This window comes from Vipera ursinii (genome assembly GCF_947247035.1).
Source record: "Vipera ursinii genome assembly, chromosome: 3".
NCBI lineage: Eukaryota > Metazoa > Chordata > Lepidosauria > Squamata > Viperidae > Vipera > Vipera ursinii.
The window spans coordinates 24,877,071-24,899,889 of NC_139516.1; the positions used below are offsets into that span (position 1 = coordinate 24,877,071).

The following is a 22,819-nucleotide window of genomic DNA, read 5'->3' on the forward strand; positions in this document are numbered from 1 at the left end:
CCGCAACTGGCGCACCAGGCGAACCTGGGCGAAGGCCCCCCTAGTCACAGCTCCTATATGATCTTCCAAAGAGAACTGTGAGTCTAGGAGGACACCCAAGTTGCGAGCCCTATCTACGGGGAGTAATATCTCACCCCCCATAGTTAACGATGGAACAATCTGAATTTCCCGAGACGCCGGCACACACAGCCACTCAGTCTTGTCAGGGTTGAGCCGAAGCCTGTTCCTCCCCATCCAGACCTGAACCGCCTCCAGGCAACGGGACATCACATCGAGGGCATCACTGGGGTGGTTTGGGGTAGAAATAAAAAAGCTGGGTATCATCCGCATATTGATGGTACCTAACCCCAAAACCACGAATGATCTCACCCAGAGGCTTCATGTAGATGTTGAACAGGAGAGGCGAGAGGACCGACCCCTGAGAAACTCCACAAATGAGAGGCCTCGAGGCCAACCTCTGCCCTCCTGCCAACACCGACTGCGAACGTCCCAGGAGGTAGGAGAACCACCATAAGATGGTGCCTCCCACTCCCAACCCCCGAAGACGCCGCAGTAAGATACCATGGTCGATGGTATCAAAAGCCACTGAGAGGTCTAATAGGACTAGGACAGAGGAGCAGCCCCTGTCCCGAGCCCGCCAGAGATCATTCACCAGCGCGACCAATGCCGTCTCCGTGCTGTACCCGGGCCTGAAGCCCGATTGGTACGGGTCTAGATAATCAGCTTCCTCCAGGAACAAAGGAAGCTGCTGCGCCACCACACTCTCAACAACCTTCTCAAGAAAGCGAAGGTTGGAGACTGGACGATAGTTGTTTAACACAGCTGGGTCCAGGGCAGGCTTCTTGAGGAGGGGTCTCACCACCGCCTCCTTCAAGGCAGCGGGAAAACTACCCTCACTCAAAGAAGCAGTTATCACTGCCTGGAGCCAGCCTCGTGTCCCCTCCCGAGCCGAATATACCAGCCAGGAGGGGCACGGGTCCAATAAACATGTGGTGGAGCTCAGCCTCCCCGTAATCCTGTCCACCTCTTCCAGAGTCACAAGATCGAACTCCTCCCAGATGACATCGACAAGACCACCCATGTTCTCACCGTCAGACTCTGCCCAGTTGGAGTCCAAACTGGTCCGGATCCGAGCGATTTTGTCCGACAGATGCTGGCTAAACTCCTCGGCACGACCCTGCAAGGGCTCCTCCCTCACCTCCTGATTCAGGAGGGAGCGAGTCACCCTAAACAGGGCGGCCAGGTGATTATCTGAGGATGCGATGAGGGTGGCAAAGTAGTTAGACCATGCCGTCCTCATCGCCGCGAGATAAGACCTCGTAAAGGATCTTAGTCGCAATCGGTCGGGTTCAGACCGGCTGGACCTCCAACAGCTCTCTAGGCCCCATCTCTGATGCTTCATCTCCTGGAGCTCTGTGGAAAACCACAGAGCCCACTGGGATCTGCACCGGGTCAGGGGCCGCATGGGTACAACTTGGTCGAGTGCCTCTGTGGCAGCCTTTTCCCAGGCCTCCACTAAGGCCTCAGCCGAGCTGTGAACTAGGGTGGCAGGTGGGGACCCAAGCACCGCCTGGAACCACTCAGGGTCCATTAAGCACCTGGGGCGGAACCATCTAGTTGGTTCAACAACCCCACGATGGGGATTGGCAAAAAGGAAGACCAGCCGCAGGAGATGATGATCGGTCCATGACAGGGGCGTAACAGTTGGAGAACCCCCACCCAGATCATCTAACCACCGGCCAGATAGAAAAATCAAATTGAGCGTGTGACCCCCCCCCATTCTATTCTATTCTGTTCTGTTCTGTTCTCTTCTGTTCTATTCTTGAATAATTGCTAAATAAATTATTGTAAGTAAAGGACTACCTGCACTTGATTTAGGAGTCTCGATGGTTTCTATAGGTGGGTATGGAAAAGGATTGGGAAGGATAGAATATACAGTAATGAAGAAGATTAAAAACAGAACATCTTCCCCTATCCTCAAAGTATAAATAATGTTCAAGATTCTTCAGGAGAATGGGAAAAGATTCCCCACTGAGTTCCACATACATTTGGAAGGCTCCATTCCAGGTTGATTAACGTAGCAAAAAGAAACATTCTTGTTAGAGTTTGAGGATGCAGTTTACACTTTGTTGACAGACTCCTCAAATATACTGTAATAGCTTTCCATCTCTACTTACTCCTTCTCTTCTCCAGGTTCACCACTGGATCATTGCAGGGTTCTATGTTTGACAAAGGTTTCTTCAAAGAAGGCACTTCCAAATCTGGATGTGTAGTCTGCACATCTGTCTCCTTGATAGAACATGATCTGTCATCTTCTACAATTGCTGCTGTTACTTGTATATCTCCTGGAAGTCCATGATCAGTATCCATTTGATTTCCAGCCATGCAAATGGAAGGACAGAGGTCTTCATCTCCCAGAAGTCCATTTCCAGAAGGAAAAACTGGGGTTGGCTTAATTATGGGAGAAGATGCTGTATCATCAGAATCAGCTGTTCCCAGGTCACTTTCTGAGCCAGCTGTAATAGCCACAAAGTGAGTTGTCTTGTCCATAGGGGTAACAGTAATTGGTTCATTGGCTGCTGTTTCAGAGACATTTGAGACAGGTTTGATTGCTTCTACCCGGTCTGATTTGGCCATCTTGAAAAGGAAAAAGTCTTGTGAAACAGGTCACAAAAGAGACAAAACAAAACGATTTTGGGGACATACTTTTTTTTTGGCTGAAAAATTTTGCAATTCTGAAGCAAGTACAATTCCAAAATTGTATTATAAACCTTAAATAACCATAGAATTGACTGACTGAAAGACCACTTTTTTCTAGTGGTTTCTGCCCAACCACTAAGAACTGGAAAACTGGGCTTTCTATAGCTACCATAGATTTCTATAGAGCCCTGGTGGCACAGTGGTTAGAATGCAGCACTGCAGGCTACTTTTGCTGACTGCTGGCTGACAGACGTTTAGCAGTTCGAGTCTCACTGGGCTCAAAGTTGACTCCGCCTTCCATCCTTCTGAGGTCAGTAAAATGAGGGCCCACATTGTTGGGGGCAATATGATGATTCTGTAAACCGCTTAGAGAGCGCTGTAAAGCACTATGAAGCAGTATATAAGCCTAGGTGCTATTGCTACCACCCCTTCAGGTAGGTCTGTAAACCAATTACAGATTGGGATGGCATAAAAGTCTATTAAATCCATCCATCCATCTATTTCCTCTCCCTAGGAAAATACTGAAAACCCTGCCCTGGCCCATCTGTGGGATACATCCCTACCTACCTTGTATCATTTATTTGTGTATTTCAGTTCCTGTCTTCAACCCTCTGAAATATTAGATATATTTTAGACTATCCTGTTATAACGACCATAAAAGGGATACCAAGCACACATATAAAAATGTGGCTATTCTTTTTTATGATTATGATAATAATGGATCTATTCATATATAAGACATGAAGCTATGCATCCCAGAGATCCTTCTTTTATCTATACACACCTCTGGCAGTCTTCCCCAGGACCATTGTAGTTGGGATTCAGAACCAAAAGGTACTTCAGGATTTCTGATCTCCAATTCAGAGTCACTTTTTGGAGCAGATGAACAACTAGGAGAAAGGCTGGGGAAGGGAGATAAATCAGAACACGTTTAGTACTGACAGCAGAGAATACTGGTGATCAAACCTATTGCAGATAAATGCATGATAGAAATCAGCACAATCGAGAAAACATCATAAGAGTTGATGTAATAGATCAGGAAAGAGAAGTTTAGGAATATCAGTAACTTCACAGAGCAAAATCAACTGAAGGATTAAAAAGAGAATCTGGCTATTTTATTCCTGTTATCTAGAGTGTCCTAAGGAAGAGTACATATCCTTTTCTTTCTTTTTGTTCAAGTCTAGTTCCATTTCCTTTAACTTGAATCTCCTCACTCCCAATCAATATTATAGCCAAAAGTGACCCAGTCCTACTATCTTCAAACATATATCATCATCATCACTTCTCTATTAGCTTATGGAACACTAGAAGAGGCCACATGTCTTTTTCTATAGACATACAATTGGAGACAAGCAACTGGAAGAGAGTTATCCAAGATCACTTTTCTTCTTTGACCCATCTATTCCCTGGAGGCTCAGTATGATAGCCTTCTACTATTTACTCTCCAGATATGCTAGACATCAGTTAAATGTCAAACATAATGTCCAGTTAGACCCCTTAGATGTCATGAACCTCTTCAGAGAGTGCCAAGTTTGAGAAATCTGCTATATTTCAACTTTTCTAATACTACCATGATGACTCCAAATTCTTTACTAGCCAAGATCCAGAGTTCTTCAAATATGTCAAAAGTTTTGATGTCCCAACAGAAACTGGCATTTTTCTTTCTTTCTTAAAAAAAGCAGATACATCATATCAGAAATGGCATACAGAGGGGATGGCCCTGGATCCATAAGTACAACCATTGCATTTCCTGAGCCATACCTTACATTCAAACAAGTAGAATTGTTTGGCTCCTTTGATCTCCACTATATTTACCTTTGCAGGGGAGCTAGCTCTCCATCGGAGTACGGATGTGCTTCTTGAAGTTGTAGAGTCCCATCTTCTTCTTTTTGGACATCTCCAAAGGAGTAGTACAGTGTGTTACTGATGAGGAAAGATAGAATGAAGTTAGGTACAAAGACACCTATATAGTGATAGGTGACATTCTCCTGCATAGACCAAAAAATACAGGGCTGGCTACCAGCATGGCTGTCATAAAAAAAGGGTTGGACCAATTCACAGAAATCAACAACCATTAGCCTTGACGTCAGTGTAACTGCTTCTGAAAGCCAACTTCCAGGAGACTAGTGGGTTTCCTGGTGCATTGATTGGCTAGTGTGAGAACAGACTGCTGGGCTAGATGGCCCAGGGATCTGATTCAGCAGGGCACTTTTATGTTCTTGACAGGACAGAGCCTTGTGCTGACTTAATAGCGATAGCACCTAGACTTATATACCACTTCACAGTACTTTACAGCCCTCTCTAAGCAGTTTACAGACTCAGCCTCTTGCCCCCAGCAATCTGGGTTCTCATTTTACTAACTTCAGAAGGATGGAAGGCTGAATCAACCTTGAGCTGGTCAGAATCAAATTCCTGGCAGTCAGCAGAATTAGGCTGCAATACTCCATTCTAACCACTGCATCACCACTGCTCTTGTGAGCACTGTGTAGAAATATTTGTGACATCAGAGTTAGCTTTAGTGCTGGGGAGCTCTGTGGGTTACATGAGACTTTTAAATAACCAAATGATGGTTGAAGAATGGCCATCTGAAGACTACACAGGAGACAGAAATAAAATAGCAAAGGTAGTCCTTCACTTATGACTGTTTGTTCAATGACTGTCAAAATCATGACGACACTGAACGAAGGGACCTAAGCCTCTGCCTGAAGTTACAGCTGCAGTCATATGGTCAAAATTTGGGCACTTGGCAGGATGCAGGCCCTTATAATTGCAGGGGCAGTTGAATCCCCCCCTCCCTGTCCACCAGCCTACTATTGGGCAAAGCTGTTCCAAATATGGAAGCCTCCTCTTGCTCCCTGCCTACATCTCCCCGCTACCATGCCTAAGTCCTCTTAGCTTTCCCTTTTTGTGCAGCTACTGACAGCACCAAACTTATGCGAGATATAGCCAGGCAGCTAGTGAACAAGATGTTTCTGAAGACTCGAAAGCCACATTCCAGACTTTCTAACCTTCAGTAACATTGTGTTCACTAGCTTTCTAGTCAGAAAACTGGCAAATGCGATGTTTCTGAAGGGTATCTAGTTTACACAGGAAGGGGAGGTGAGGGAAGCTCCTGCAGCAGACTGGAAAAGGAAGTTCAGATCCTGAAGATCTGAGCTTCCTTTCTTGGTTCCCTTCAACACAGAGAGGGGAGGGGAATTGATACATTGGACCAATGGAGGGAAGTTCGGATATTTGGGAATCTGAGCTTTGTGTCTTCAGCCCAGAACAGGAATTCCCCTCTGCACATCACTCTGTCCCTAATGAAACATTTGGGAGAGCTGGGATTGTGGTCATTGAGCAGCCACAGTTAAGGTCGCTTAACACAACCACTAAAAACCAAAATTCCAGTCTCAGTTGTGGTTGTAAGTTGATGACTGTCCTGTGAATTGCAATTCTTTGCAAAATTGCTAAAGAGAAATGTAAGCTTACCTACTCTATTCTTCTGAAATCTATATGTAAACCAAGCTATAATTATTTTTCTGCATCTGGATTTTTCAGTGCAACTTTCTGAACAAACAATGATAATACCCCAAAAATATATACAGATAAAAATGCATTATGTTTCAAGAACTTGCTTGCAAAATGTGCTTATTAGAAGAATATATTCAGAAGTTCATATCCTGAAAGTAAAAGGTACAAAAATGTATATGAATCTTTCCTGAGAAATTTAAACGAATGCAAAAACAGGATGAAAACAATTTTCAAAGGGAAAACTGAGAAACTAGTCAGAAAAATGAGAAACAGGATCATACATATATACAACAGATCTTGCTTTTCTAAGCAGAAGGATAGGACTACACATGTAATTCATAAGAGGCTGAATTACGGTAATTCTGTTGCTATTGCTTCTATATTCTTGTATACATAGGAATAGTTTAAACAACTATGTTATTCATACACCAGCTTGCTTTTGATGTTTTATAATCATGGAGGGGTGGAGTGGAGAGAAGATGCATGTCTGAAAGGCCAGGCAAAATAATGTATTCATGTTAGTATTGCTCCCAAATGATTTTGACCTAGACTTTTCAGGTGACTCTTATGCTCTAAATGAGGAGTTTTGTCACAAGCACTCAAAATGTCTCAAAGTGTTTTGGGAATGGAACATGCTGCTTATGTACAAATATATTCAGCTTTAATTAAACAACTACGCTACTGTGATATCTTCAGTCAGTTGACTGTCAGAATACAAAAGTCTCACTGGGCTCCAAGCTTGAAGGTTTGTTGACTGACGTGGCAGGCAAGCTTGCCAACTGATCGAATTCCGGTTCGTGACTGCAACCTTGTTCATTTGTTCACTTGAAGCAGTTATGCTCCATATTTTGACAAGTTTCCACAAGACTTTAATTTCAAATTATAAATATATAGCATATAAAGGCAGCCCCCAAACAAACAAAAAGCTCACTACATATATTATGTTAAAAGGGGAAAAAATCCTGGAAAATTAAAAAGGGTTTCTCTTGCCATTATAATAGCTTCAAAGTAGATGCTAAGTAAGCTTTCCTGGGAAAGAATTCTACAGCCAAAGGCCATGTTCCCCATCACCTCCTTTTGCATTTGAAATGCAAAAAGCCAAACCCAAACCCCAGCCATCTACTGAAACCTTATTTGCAAGGCTAATATTTCATTAGCTTAGCATTGCTTTCATTGGGCAAGGCAAATTCTTAGCACATATCAAGTGTTATCTGACTTATATCTTTTTTCCACGTCACTCGTAAACAATAATATATATATCTGGATCCTTATTATATGAAAATTTGAACAGACTTGTTTTTAATAGCCACAGAGCCAGTTCTCACTTCTTGTCTTTTGTCTCAGAAGATCACTCAGCAAATTCAGAGATCACACCTGAGAAGATATGCATGAGCAACTTTTAAAATTTCATCAGCACAAATTCATTTAGATTGGGAAAATGACACAAATAGGGAGGGTGTGCCTTCTTATTTGCATTCAGAAAGAAAACACAAAATCTGAGGCATTATTTTGCTTCAACCTACTTGAAAAGCAGAAGGTTAAAGAAATGCCACTCGGTCACCCAGAGACACAAAGCACATTCCATTCCATTGCAACAGAATATATTAAATTAGAAATGCAGAAACAGTGTGGGAGAAATTAAGATTTTTAAGTGCTATATGCTTAAATATCTTAAGTTCAGCACCCTTTCTCCCTGTGTGCCTCATTATTCTGAAATATAGAAAAGATAATTAACCATGACACAAATTCTCATTAGACAAGACCAAGTAATCTGAAACCCGAACATCTGCAAAAGTCCATTAAAATTCAATATTTCGAGAAAATTTGATCCACCAAATTAAATACAAACTGAGTTGTCAGAGTTTTATCCATCTTCCCGTTCTCCCATCAGAAGAGATAGAAAATGAAAGATTTTCATAAACCTGTGAGGAATCATAATATATTACATTCAATTTGGTTGAACATAAATTAGATAGTCTTTGAGTGCCAATATTGACTCTGCATCTTATAAAGATGACCAAGTATGCAGTGGTTTTCCATGGATTTCCTTTCCAATAAAGCTATGCAAATTTCATAATTAAAATCAGGGAAGACATTTCTATCTGCAATTAGGGCAAGCAACTGAACTAAAAATCTTACTGCCGTTGAAGCCACTCTAATTTTAGAAGAACTATTTACTTTGGTAGGTTTATCTTTATATCTTTCATTCATTTATTGATTTCAGATAAGAAAAAAACTCTTGGAAGTTAGCTGGCCAGTTTATTTATGCATTTACTTTCACAGAACTAACAGCTGCTTCATACTTCCCTCCTAACTTGCTTTTTCAATATGTCAACTGAAATATTGAATATAGTCCTCGACTTACAACTCGTTACTTAGCAATTGTTCTAACTTACAACAGACTTTGATACTTATGACCCAGTTCTGAAGTTCTGATGACTGCCCCACCCTGCAGTTATGTGACCACATGTTGGGCACTTGGCAACTGGTCTGCATTTATGACCATTTGCAACATCCTATGGTCCCATATTTTTTTTTACATTTTTGCCTAAAATCAGTATTTACCTCTAGTTTTTGGCAAAATTAGACCATAGAAAACCATTGGATCACTTTGCAACAAAAAAGGTAGTAAAATTGAGTCAATCACAGGGGTAACCTGCTTTATGACCATCCCAACTTATGACGTGCAGGCTTCATTATGGTTGTACCTAGAGGACTGCCTGCATAAGTAAAACAAGGTTACTGGGTCCAGCAGATCAGCAGCTAAGTAAGAAGGAGGATAAATTTGGATAAAAAAGATTCCACGTTCAGTACCTGCCATCTGCAATTAAAAAGAAACTCAGCAACAGTAAACTTTTGAAGACAAGGCAGTACCACTGCCCGTTTGGTATAGCACTCTTACTTGGAAATCAACAATTTTCGCTTCTCCTCCAGAGATTTCTCACTCTCAGTCCCTTCTTCTTCCGATGTTGAATCTGCAGATGATCCTCTTTTCTTTGGCTTCTTCTTGCGCCATCTTTTCTTACGAGCAGCTGTATCTGAGCCCAAGCCATCAGAGTTGCCATATAACTTGGCAGATTTGGCCACAGCATCTATGTTTTTCTCAGAGGGGATGGGAGATGTGCACAAGAAGCTTGGGATTCTCTCCTGGGAGACAGATGGCACAAATCTGATCAGTTTCTCAGCCAGGATTGAGTCAGGCTTAAGCCACAACACTAGGCAAATCAAACTGCAAACTTGGCACCAAACATAAACCAAGGATTGCAGACTAGAAGACCTACATGTTCTGATGTTACAAGTCCAGGAAACTAAGAGCTACAGATAGGTATCACCCCATGCCTACCAGGGAAAAATCGGCTCAATTAGTCAGAGAAAAAGCAGCTGCAGGAGCTATACTTTCTCCCTCAACCATATGTTTTTTACATTATTAACAAACACTTGGAAAAGATTTTAAAATATTTGTTTCTTGGGATTAAATAAAAAATGCAGAACATACTACATCTCATCAACAATTATTTTGAAATTTCATCCTTTTTAAAAAAATAAAAGATGAACTCTCAAGTCCTCAGTTCAACTATGAGCATATTTCTTTGAGGATTCACTTGGTGGATATTTCAGAAGGGAAAGTTGCAGTGATGTTCTCATGTTTTCCCAGTGAAGAGCAATCCCTAGCAGAACCTGAGAAATCAACGAGAAATCTGGGATTTTGGTAAAAGGGGTGGGTGGGTGTCACACAACTGAACTCCATAGATCTTGAAGTTGTCAAGGTTGAGAATCAGTGCTCTAGCTAGCCTACTAAGAACTATGTCTGAAAGAAATGCCCAGATGCATATTGATGCCCTGTAAGTAGCCCACCTTTTGTTCTTCTGACTCCTGGACAAAAAAGGCTTCTCCATTATCACCCAGCTTCATATGAAGATTGACTGGCTCTCCATTGATTTCTATGTCAACCTAAAAAAAAAGGTCAAATTATTTTAAGCCTAGGAAACTATTTCTAAAAAATTGCAACCATTTCCTGTATCAGAAATTGAGAGCAAAAAAAAAAAAGGATCTAGTCCACATACAAACAGAGAGATCAAAAGTTAAGTTTATTCAGCAACATTTCTTCTCACATTGCTATGAAAGTCAGAACTAAGATATCAATGTTAATTTTGTGTCTTTAAAGAGGAAATACACTTAAGGTGTATTTTTACAGCCAGGATATATAAAATGTCTAAATAAACAAGAGCATGCTTACTTTTTAAGGAAATCCACAAAAATCTATGGATTTCAGACAAATTTTATTACAGATTTCTTTACAAAACAAATAGATTATTGCAGGGGGGGAAAGCCATGGAGATGTGCAGATGAAAATGTTATGGTGTAGAAAAGAACCTTTTGTCAGTTACTACTAGTATCCAGGTTGGATCTGAATTGTCACCTTTAGAGGAAAAAAAAAGAATAAAGGCAGTGCTGCTACAGGCGGGAGTCTTCCACCTGATGTTCCTTGCATAAATACTATTCCTTGCTTCACCATGGATTTGGCAGGGTCCTTCAACCTGCCACCTCCAGTTTAATTAATGCCAGTTTCCAGATCCATTTTCTGCTGTGGATGTTCTCCCTTTCTTCATTCTCCCTTTTATCAGTAGGGATGACAGATTTCAACATAACAGGAAATGGGTTAGAAGATTAAAAGTACACAGACCAGTTTAAAAATACCTGGCGCTGTAAATGGTTCCAGAGACAGACAGCTTTGTGCAATGTACGTCATTCAACAGATACACAAAGGACTTCACCTCTAATCCAAAAATATCAGAAGGCAATATACTTACTTTCTGATTTGAATTACTTACCATCCCTTTTCTACAGATTTATTTAGCATAAACAATTAGTTCTAATTATAGAAATAATAATTGTTATGGAGCTGTAGCTGGCCCCTCCTTATTCAGTTGAGGAAAGAGTTTGAAATGTATTTTTTAGCCAACCCTTTAGAATTTCATTGTTCATGATTGCTGATTTTGATGCTGTAGCCCAGACATGTCAAACTTGTGACGTCACGTGACATCACGCAACGTATCGGGACGGTTTTGCCATTGCCGGCAATGGGGTGGGTGTGGCTTCCGGATGACGCATCCGGCCCGCAGGCCGGCAGTTTGACATCCCTGCATAGCTGGTAAATGGGATGTTGTTGTTTGTATGATAATTCAATAATCTGCCAAGAACTATTGGGATTGAGTGGCATACACATTCAATAAATAAATGTGGCTTTAGTAGTTGAGGCTATTTAAATACAATCTTATCATTTTGCTATATATACCATGATTATTGTGGCATAGTTGAATTTTTCACTGCTAAAAAGTAAACAGGAATGGAGACTATTCAATTTTTTTAATATGTATTGAACATTTTCAGAGACTACTGAAAAAAAATGAATTGACAATCCAGGATATGAAATATTTTTGCCTTCCAGATATTTTGGCATATAGCTGCGATAATCACTTTGGATAGTGATAGTAATCATTCTTTTCAGTTTGGATAGTGAGATGGGCAGTATATAAATTTAATAAACAATCCTTGCCAGCCAAAGGAATTCTGGTTAAAGGCTGAAACACAAAAATTGGGACGATTATTAGATTATTTCACGAAATGTTTGTATCATGGATAGTACAATGATTTGGGAATATGCCCAGTGGCTATAGGCTTCTGCTTTCTATTCTAAAGAGAGTGAGTATTGGCATACAGCTCAAGAATCAAAATAAAACTCCTGGTTCATTCCATTTCCAAAAATCGTACTATTTATTGAATACACAGCATGGTAATTTCAAAGCAAAACTAACTTGGAGGTTCCCAGACACCAGTTCATATAATTAAACAATATTTCTCTGGCCAAACCCCCACTCTTTCACGTATGTCCTGTAAACAATTTCACTTTGTTATGGGAACTGTCTGCTTCCTCTCCACACCTGCTGCAGTGTTCTTGGAAGGGTTTCACACTTTCACAGTCTTCAGTGGAATTGTAGAGATTTTGTTTCTCCATCTAACCCAGGGGTGTCAAACTCAATTTCATTGAGGGCCACATCAGCATTGCAGTTGCCCTCAGGGGGCCGGGTGGGTGTGGCCTGGGTGGACATGGCCTACTGGGTGGGCGTGGCTAAAGTGCATATGGCCTCCTGGGTGGGCATGGCCAGCTCTACATCGTTTGCATCAAGGGTGCCTATGGGGGCCTGGGCAGGAGTGGGACAGATCTGAGGGTCTCTGGTAGGAGGAGGGTCTCTGGGCCAGGACCAAGGCAGTGGGGGCCATTCCCTCACTGTTTCCAGGATGGCTTCGCAGGCCACATGAAACCACTTCATGGGCCGGATCTGGCCCCTGGGCCTTGTGTTTGACATGTCTGATCTAACCAATTCTAAAACAATACTTCCCCCCCCCCACTTTACTCTAATGGCAAGTTGAAACAAAGAGGCATGTAGCTGCCAATGTTTCATTCTTGAGAATGAGTGGATGGGCATCAGATGCATAGTGTAATGAGGCTTAGTATACATCTTGGCTCCATTGAGCAACCAAAGCTGGAGCAATTTTTGAAAGAACATTTTCTAAAAGGTCATGAAAGTGCCAACCTACCCTATGTAAGCTTGCTTTGTCCCAGTTTAATGGCCTAAAAAACATTATTTTACTTATTAATGTGCATCCTGCCAAATTAAGACTGTGATCCTTAATACACAATCTAAGAAGTATGTGTGTGTACATCCATCTATTCTTCCATCCATCCATCCACACATACATATACAATATATATATTGTATAAGAGAGAGAGAGAGAAAGAGAGAGAGTGAGAAAGAGAGAGAGAGAGAGAGAGAGAGAGAGAGAGAGAGAGAGAACCTGATGGAGTTCTATTTAAGTTGTAGAAAGTTACAGCATTAGCTGCTACATATCTGGAACCACTTACCACTTTTTCACTGGAATGCAGAACTTGCAGCTTCCCAAAGCGCACGTGGAAAGGTGAGCAACATAAGGAACCATCTGGTTGCCTTACCACAATGACATCAATGCAGCCCGTAAGGGTGGCTGGATTCAGGCCCCTGTACAGCTCCTTCACTGTGCCAAACACAGTTTCAGCAAACTGGCCCACATAGTTCATTGTCTGAGTCTAGGAGGAGAAAGAATAACAAACAAAAACTTACTTAAATAAAACATTAACTGTAGTCACAGAGTTAGATTGTGTCTCCCAACAGCAGTTTCTGAGGTTAAGAAACTGTATCCTTTCAGATATTAATGAAATGCTAAATGCTTCCATCTCTCACAACTTTTTGCAAGTTTTCAACATTATTCCATAGCAAAAACCTTCTCCAGATGTCAAATACCAAAGTCAACTTCAGGTTGCATCTCCCATGCTTGGTTTCCTTCTTATTTCCCTGTCCCATTGCCCACACCCGCCCACAAGGTTCTTCTGGGCCTACTCCTTTTACCTTATCCTCTAGCCTATTATAGGAAACAATAATTAAAATGGTAAATAAACAGTCTTAGCCAGTTACCCTCCCCATCCACATCTGCATTTTACCTTGGCTGCTTCCATTCATCCAGGGAAAAGGAATCACTGTTTCAGCAAATGCAAAGATTGGAGAACAGAAACCACTTATCTTTAGCAAAGTTTTGACATGTGCAAATCTGAGACACAAAATTATAAATATCCTGATTCCTGATGGTTTATCAGGAGAAAATATGAACATTTTGTTCAGTTCACTTTCTAGCTATAACTGTTTGTGAGTTGCCTCTTAAAATGTTGGTTTTGTCATCCTTGGTCTGTATAAATAGATGTATCCTTTAAAAATATTTTTTTAAAAAACTCTAGTCTCATCGAAGTCATTTTGTTGTTCTTTCATTAAAATTAAATTAACTAATTAAAATCAATTTATTGGAACAGCTCTGCTTTTTTGGCTGTTTTTAAGCACTAGGCATCTGAGAAAAAGCCTTGTTGGAACAAGATTGGTTGAACTAGAAACCTCCAACATCCCTTCCAACCCTATTATTCTATATTATTCTACTCTTAAGATCCTAAACAATAGAAGAGAGTATCCGTAGTTCAGAATTCAATTGTGAAGTCCTTGGTGTCCTCTGAGCTTGCTTGCAGTTTTTGTTACCAGATCTGAAAACATCTCCATGCTAGAAGGGAGAGGGATTTGCCCTCTGTTTAAATACAATAGCTTGGCCTCCCCCTTCATGGATTACTGCCTTGTCCTAGTGAAGGGGCTTGCATAATTCAATGAAACAATGAGCTATGCCATGCAGGGCCACCCAAGACGGACAGGTCATAGCAGAGAGTTCTGACAAAACGTGATCCACTGGAGAAGGAAATGGCAACCCACTCCAGTATCTTTGACATGAAAACTCCATGGACAGTACCAAAAGACAAAAGATAAGACACTGGAAGATGAGCCCCTCAGGTCAGAAGGTGTCCAATATGCTACTGGGGAAGAGTAGAGGGCTAGTACTAGTAGCACCAGAAAGAATGAAGTGACTGGGCCAAAGCCGAAAGGATGCACAGCTGTGGATGTATCTGGTGGTGAAGATTTTTTCTCCATAGGAACCTGGAATGTAAGATCCATGAATCAAGGAAAGCTGGACGTGGTCAAACAAGAGATGACAAGACTGAACATCGACATCTTAGGAATCAGCGAACTAAAATGGACAGGAATGGGTGAAGTTAATTCAGGTGGCCATCAGGTATACTACTGTGGGCCAGAATCCCTCAGAAGAAATGGAGTAGCCTTCATAGTCAATAAAAGAGTAAGAAAAGCAATACTGGGATACAATCCCCAAAATGACAGAATGATCTCAGTTCGAATCCAAGGCAAACCATCCAATATCACAGTAGTCCAAGTCTATGCCCCAACCACCAGTGCTGAAGAGGATGAAATTGACCAGTTCTATGAAGCCCTACAGCACCTTACAGAACTAACACTAAAAATGATGTTCTTATCATCATGGGGGATTGGAATGCTAAAGTAGGAAGCCAAAAGATAACTGGAATAACAGGCAAGTTTGGCCTTGGAGTACAAAATGAAGCAGGGTACAGGCTGATATAATTTTGTCAAGAGAATACGATGGTCATAGCAAACACTCTTTTCCAACAACCCTAGAGACGGCTCTACACATGGACATCACCAGACGGTCAACACAGAAATTAGATTGACTCTATGCTCTGCAGCCAAAGATGGAGAAGCTCTATACAGTCAGTAAAAACAAAACCAGGAGCTGACTGTGGCTCAGACCATGAGCTTCTCATTGCAAAGTTTAGGCTTAAACTGAAGAAAGTAGGGAAAAGCACTAGGCCACTCAGGTATGAATTAAATCATATCCCTGTTGAATATACAGTAGAAGTGACAAATAGATTTAAGGAATTAGATCTGATAGACAGAGTGCCTGAAGAACTATGGACAGAGGTTTGCAACACTGTAGAACAGGTAGCAACCAAAACCATCCCAAAGAAAAAGAAATGCAAGAAAGCAAAATGGCTGTCTGAGAAAGCTTTGCAAATAGCTGAGGAAAGGAGGGAAGTGAAAGGCAAGGGAGAAAAAAAAAGATACACCCAATTGAATGCAGAATTCCAGAGAACAGCTAGAAAAGATAAGAATGCCTTCTTAAATGAACAGTGCAAAGAAATATAAGAAAACAATAGAATAGGGAGGACCAGAGATCTCTTCAAGAAATTGGAGAGATGAAGGGAACGTTTCATGCAAAGATGGGCATGATAAGGACCAAAATGGCAGGGACCTAACAGAGGCAGAAGAGATTAAGAAGAGGTTGCAAAATTACACAGAAGAACTATACAAGAATGAGCTTAATGTCCCTGATAACCACGATAAGGTGGTCACTGACCTCGAGCTAGACATCCTAGAATGTGAAGTAAAGTGGGCCTTAGAAAAACTGAGCAACAACAAAGCTAGTGGAGGTGACAGTATTCCAGCTGAGCTATTCAAAATCTTAAAAGATGATGCAGTAAAAGTGCTACACTCAATTTGCCAGCAAATTTGAAAAACTCAATAGTGGCCACAGGATTGGAAAAGATCAGTTTACATTCCAATTCCAAAGAAAGGCAGTGCCAAAGAATGTTCAAGCTATTGCACCATTGCACTCATTTCACATGCTAGTAAAGTTATGCTTAAAATCCTACAAGCTAGACTCCAGCACTATGTGGATTGAGAATTACCAAAAGTACAGGCAGGATTTTGAAGAGGCAGAGGAACTAGAGATCAAATTGCCAACATACACTGGATCATGGAGAAAGCTAGGGAGTTCCAGAAAAACATCTACTTCTGCTTCATTGACTATGCTAAAGCCTTTGATTGTGTGGATCACAACAAACTGTGGCAAGTTCAAGAGATGGGCGTACCAGACCATCTTATCTGTCTCTTGAGAAACCTATATGCGGGTCAAGAAGCAACAGTGAGAACTGGACACGGAACCACTGATTGGTCCAAAATTGGGAAAGGAGTCCAGCAAGGCTGTATACTGTCGCCCTGCCTATTTAACTTATATGCAGAGCACATCATGAGAAAGGTAGGGCTAGATGAATCAAAAGTTGGAATTAAGATTGCCGGGAGAAATATCAACAACCTAAGATATGCAGATGATACCACTCTAATGGCAGAAAGTAAAGAAGAACTAAAGAGCCTCTTGTTGTGGGTGAAGAAGGAGAGTGCAAAAGTTGGGTTGAAACTGAACATTAAGAAAATCAAGATCATGGCATCCGGCCCTCTCAATTCCTGGCAAGTAGATGGGGAAGAAATAGAGGTAGTGACAGATTTTATTTTCCTGGGCTCCAAGATCACTGCAGATGGGGACTGTAGCCAAGAAATTAAAAGACGCTTGCTCCTGGGGAGGAAAGCCATGGCAAATCTAGACAGCACACTAAAAAGCAGAGACATCACCCTGTCAACAAAAGTGCGTATAGTCAAGGCCATGGTTTTCCCAACTGCAATGTATGGCTGTGAAAGTTGGACCATAAGAAAGGCTGAGTGCCAAAAAATTGAGGCCTTTGAACTATGGTGCTGGAGAAGACTCCTGCGAGTCCCTTGGACTGCAAGGCAATCAAACCAGTCAGTCCTAGAGGAAATCAACCCTGACTGCTCTTTAGAAGGCCAGATCCTGAAGTTGAAACTCAAATACTTTAGCCATCTAATGGGAAGGAAGGACTCACTGGAGAAGAGCCTAATGCTGGGAAAGGTTGAGGGCAATAGAAGAAGGGGATGACAGAGAATGAGGTGGCTGGATGGAGTCACTGAAGCAGTAGGCGTGAGCTTAAATGGACTCCAGAAGATGGTGGAGGACAGAAAGGCCTGGAGGAACATTGTCCAGGGGGTCGCGATGGGTTGGACATGACTTCGCAGCTAACAACAACAACAGCTTGGCCTATTAATGTTGATACGGGGTGTTGCTTCTTCATAGTTCCTTGATTAGGCTTTATTTACTATTTGTTTTATCTGAGTTGGTACCCTTATTCTTTGAGTATTGTATACTGCTTGATTGTTTGTGTGATGATGTCAATCCCCACTTATCTAAGTATTGATTGATTGCTGGCCAGGAACTTCCTAGAATTTGGAAATTTAGCTTGGTTTTGGATGCTCATACAGTATTTGCAAAATTGAAACCATGGTTAAATATGTCTCTGTTTTGTGTAATTAAAAATGTTTACCTTCTGACTATAAGTTGGTGTTCATGGATGTGCTCAACCACCCTCAGGCACACATAGATACAAAGTTTTGAATGCTATGCAAATGTTTATAAGACAATAAAAAAGCTTAATAGAAAAGAAAAAGACCAAAATACCTCCTTGCTTGCAACCAATACCCAGAAAACAGAGATTAAACACCAGGATCAACACCAGACAAACAATCCAACAGTATACAACAGCCTAATCAAGGACACCAACACTGACAGGGCAAGCTACTGTACATAAACAGAGAGCAAATCCCATTCCCTTCTAGCACTGAAGATGTTATTTAGTTGGTAATGAAACATCTGCAAGCAAACAACCAAGTCAGAGAGTACGAAGGGCTCCACAGTTAATCCTAAATGTCTGGCCAGGTTATTTTGCCAATACTCTTCTGGACTTGTGTTTTACACTGAACAATCCTAATTATTATAGAGAAATTTTCATTAGAGATGATAAATAAAATTTGACATAAACAAATACAAGACAAACAAAGGAGAGGTAGACAAATTTGTACTGTTGGCAAAACAAGTTTACATCTATGCTTTAGGGAACATATTTTTAGGAAACATATATTTAGGAATATATATTAAATTCACATGAATCGCCTTAGCTTTCATTTCAATTAGCTTATGGGATAAATTTTTAATTTTGTAACAAAAACTTTGGAAATGACAAGGCATTTGAAGCTTCTTTACAAGAATGTACTGAGATTTCTTGGCCAGCAGCATATTAGGCAAACTTTCAAATGAACACTTACTCATTGTTTTTACAATGAAATGCAAAGCTGTCCCAGGCTTATATTCCATCAGATAGGTAACAATGTAGGAAGAAACTTCTTTCACTTTTATTATCTGTGACTCTAAGGAAATCCAAATGAGAAAAGCTTTGAACCCATGCTGACCGAGACAAGGCTGTACATCAGCATTTTTCAAACTTGGAAACTTTAAGATGTACAGACTTTAACTTTCAGAATTCTCCAGCCAGCATGTGGAATATGTGCTAAATATATTTTGAGGGCAGCTAGTTTGGAAAAAAAATAGTATGGCTTTGAAATGTTATACTGATAACATTGCAGAGTACAAAAGAGCAGCACCAGCAGTTCTTGAGGCCCAAAGGGTGGCCCATCACTGCTCTACAAGTTACAGTGGCTGTTGGTTTGCTTCTGGGTGCAATTCAAGGTATTGGTAATCACCTTTAAAGCCCTTCATACCATATGTCCAGGCTACTTGAGGGACCGTCTCATTCCACTGGGAATGACCCACCCCACCTGTCCTGGCATAGAAGGAGGCAGGCTCCATTGCCTAGGATATTCTGGCTGCAGAGTTCAGGAGAAGAGCTTGTCTGCCATCAAGATGGAACATCTCTGGAGTGAAGTTGGCTCCAACCCTCCTGATCTTAAAGAGCTTAAAGACATGGCTCTGCCAGTTGGTTTGGGCTCCAAAGCAGGGGCTTCCCATTGGGAGGTGGTTGATAAATTCATAACATATCTCACTTCCCTCCTATTCTTTTAGCTAGGGCTGTGCATTAGGATTTTGTATTTCTGTATTTTTGTAATATTTCATTTATATGGTTTTATCTTTTTAATATTTTAATATTAACCAGAGATCCCCCAGGGTAAGATGGGTGGCCAATAAATTTAACAAACAAACAAGCAAAGGTAAAAGGTGATAATGCAAATAATCTGCAAGCTCTAGTACTGTCAAGGAGCACAGTGACAAAACTGATATAATGACAACACATTCAGCAACCAGCCTAAGAAATGACAATTAAGACACTGAGGTAGTGAATAGCTGTTGCCTTTTAGGATTGGATAATATGGATACCTAAGAAAGCAAACAAATTGATCAGAGTACAAATCGATCCAGAGGTCTCACTCAAGGCACAAATGACCAGGATCAATTTACCATATTTTGGAAATATATTGAGAAGACCAATATTCTTGTCCATAATGCTGGGAAAGGGAGATGGGAGGACAAGAAAAGGATGGCTAGCAGAAAGGTGGATGGACTCAATTATTGCAGCTAGAAATACACCACTGAAGATGTGAAGTACCACTTTGGAAGGAAGCTCATCCTGGAGAAGCTCTGTCTATGTGATTAAAACTTGATGCAACAGTCCATCAGACAACCTATCTTCAGCAACTGGTAGTGAGAGAAAATACAGAATTCTTCTGGCCACAGGTAATTCTGGGAAGTGATGAACTGGAGCCTCTGAAGCTGATTGTCCATAGCTGATCTAGGATATCAGCATACCTCCTGTACCTCTCAATGTAACAATGTGAATTGTCCAGCTCATTTCTACTCCTATTGCCTTCAAGGCCAGGCAAGTAGTTTTCTACTTCCAAAATAACAAGTGTGTGTGTGTGTGTGTGTGTGTGTGTGTGTGTGTGTGTGTATCTAAGTGTAGCAAGAGTTAAGCTGCTGGACTGGAATTCTGTAGCTCTTCATCCATGAATCTACTACACAGGGCTATTGAAGAGATAAAACTGGAAGCAGGAATGCAGTTGAGACATTCCAGCTTCTAGAGGAAACTAATGCAAATCTAATATACAGTATAAATATTTTTCTATTGTGAGCAGTTAGTTAGTTAAGTACCTTTAGTCTGAGAAGATAACCAAGCAATGGCAGGAATAGAAGTCAATACGAAGATAACCATTACAGACAAAAACTGATGCAAAACAAAATCACTGCCAATTAATAGGAAAAGAACTTGATAAACAACTTCTAATTAATGGTCCATAATAGCAACTTAATAGAGATGCAGAGAATCATGGAGGTTGATGATTCTGATGAGTAACAGAGCACCATCTAATTACCATACATAATTATAAAAACTATCAATGAGAATAAAATGTGGCTTTATGCTCATTCCATTCCATTCATCTGTTTATTTGCTTTGCCAAGAGGTGATGAATAATGGTGTGGGATTGTGTCATTCTGCTGTCTCCATCTATAGTCTTAACAGCCTCAGTATAAATGACTCTGATGGGTTGGGAGAAAGAGAAGTACAGCTAGATCACACCAGACTGGGAGAGGCTGTTTTAAAGGAAGTGGAAGAGTCAGTTTAAGAATATTATTAATATTTTGATGAACAACAATCTTCTTCATTCAAATCTGGATCTTCGTCTCCCAGCAAAGCAAACAAATCAGAATAGAATAGAATAGAATAGAATAGAATAGAATAGAATAGAATAGAATAGAATAGAATAGAATAGAATAGAATAGAATAGAATAGAATAGAATAGAATAGAATAGAATCTGGAAGGAACCTTGGAGGTCTTCCAGTCAAGACCCCTGCTCAAGCAGGAGAACCTATACCATCTCAGACAAGTGCCCATGATTTCTGAAGGCAAGCGTTTCCACTGGTTACCGTATATACTTGAGTATAAGCCGACTCGAGTATAAGCCGAGACCCCCAATTTCACCCCCAAAAACTGGAAAAAGTTATTGACTCGAGTATAAGCCGATCCGCCATTTTGCAAGCCTGAATACACAGGAATACCCTGTGTGGCCGCGGCTCGTCGGCAGGTCTCCGTTCCTCCTGCCGACCTTTGGGGAGGTTTGGGCGCCTCCCCAAACCTCCCCAAACCTCGGCAGGTCTCCGTTCCTCCTGCCGACCTTTGGGGAGGTTTGGGCGCCTCCCCAAACCTCCCCAAACCTCGGCAGGTCTCCGTTCCTCCGCGCAGACCTGCCGACCTTTGGGGAGGTTTGGGCGCCTCCCCAAACCTCGGCAGGTCTCCGTTCCTCCTGCCGACCTTTGGGGAGGTTTGGGCGCCTCCCCAAACCTCCCCAAACCTCGGCAGGTCTCCGTTCCTCCTGCCGACCTTTGGGGAGGTTTGGGCGCCTCCCCAAACGTCCCCAAACCTCTGCAGGTCTCCGTTCCTCAGCGCAGACCTGCCGACCTTTGGGGAGGTTTGGGCGCCTCCCCAAACCTCCCCAAACCTCGGCAGGTCTCCGTTCCTCCTGCCGACCTTTGGGGAGGTTTGGGCGCCTCCCCAAACCTCCCCAAACCTCGGCAGGTCTCCGTTCCTCCTGCCGACCTTTGGGGAGGTTTGGGCGCCTCCCCAAACCTCCCCAAACCTCGGCAGGTCTCCGTTCCTCCTGCCGACCTTTGGGGAGGTTTGGGCGCCTCCCCAAACCTCGGCAGGTCTCCGTTCCTCCTGCCGACCTTTGGGGAGGTTTGGGCGCCTCCCCAAACCTCGGCAGGTCTCCGTTCCTCCGCGCAGACCTGCCGACCTTTGGGGAGGTTTGGGCGCCTCCCCAAACCTCCCCAAACCTCGGCAGGTCTCCGTTCCTCCTGCCGACCTTTGGGGAGGTTTGGGCGCCTCCCCAAACCTCCCCAAACCTCGGCAGGTCTCCGTTCCTCCTGCCGACCTTTGGGGAGGTTTGGGCGCCTCCCCAAACCTCGGCAGGTCTCCGTTCCTCCTGCCGACCTTTGGGTAGGTTTGGGCGCCTCCCCAAACCTCCCCAAACCTCGGCAGGTCTCCGTTCCTCCTGCAGACCTTTGGGGAGGTTTGGGCGCCTCCCCAAACCTCGGCAGGTCTCCGTTCCTCCTGCCGACCTTTGGGGAGGTTTGGGCGCCTCCCCAAACCTCGGCAGGTCTCCGTTCCTCCGCGCAGACCTGCCGAACTTTGGGGAGGTTTGGGCGCCTCCCCAAACCTCCCCAAACCTCGGCAGGTCTCCGTTCCTCCTGCCGACCTTTGGGGAGGTTTGGGCGCCTCCCCAAACCTCCCCAAACCTCGGCAGGTCTCCGTTCCTCCTGCCGACCTTTGGGGAGGTTTGGGCGCCTCCCCAAACCTCGGCAGGTCTCCGTTCCTCCTGCCGACCTTTGGGTAGGTTTGGGCGCCTCCCCAAACCTCCCCAAACCTCGGCAGGTCTCCGTTCCTCCTGCCGACCTTTGGGGAGGTTTGGGCGC

General features: G+C 42.4%; 1 protein-coding gene across 2 annotated transcripts in view; it reads right to left on the bottom strand.

The window, feature by feature from the left end:
- LPIN3 (lipin 3) overlaps positions 1–22,819 on the bottom strand; it is a 56,298-nt gene that overhangs the window by 23,562 nt on the left and 9,917 nt on the right. For both annotated transcript variants that reach the window (XM_083358807.1, XM_083358808.1), the window contains exons 2-7: positions 13,139–13,339; positions 10,069–10,164; positions 9,116–9,360; positions 4,516–4,623; positions 3,485–3,602; positions 2,178–2,637 (exon numbers count right to left, since the gene is read on the bottom strand). In XM_083358807.1, the coding sequence (XP_083214933.1) occupies positions 2,178–2,637; positions 3,485–3,602; positions 4,516–4,623; positions 9,116–9,360; positions 10,069–10,164; positions 13,139–13,330 (1,219 nt within the window). In that variant the 5' untranslated portion in view covers positions 13,331–13,339. The remainder of the gene's footprint in view (positions 1–2,177; positions 2,638–3,484; positions 3,603–4,515; positions 4,624–9,115; positions 9,361–10,068; positions 10,165–13,138; positions 13,340–22,819) is intronic.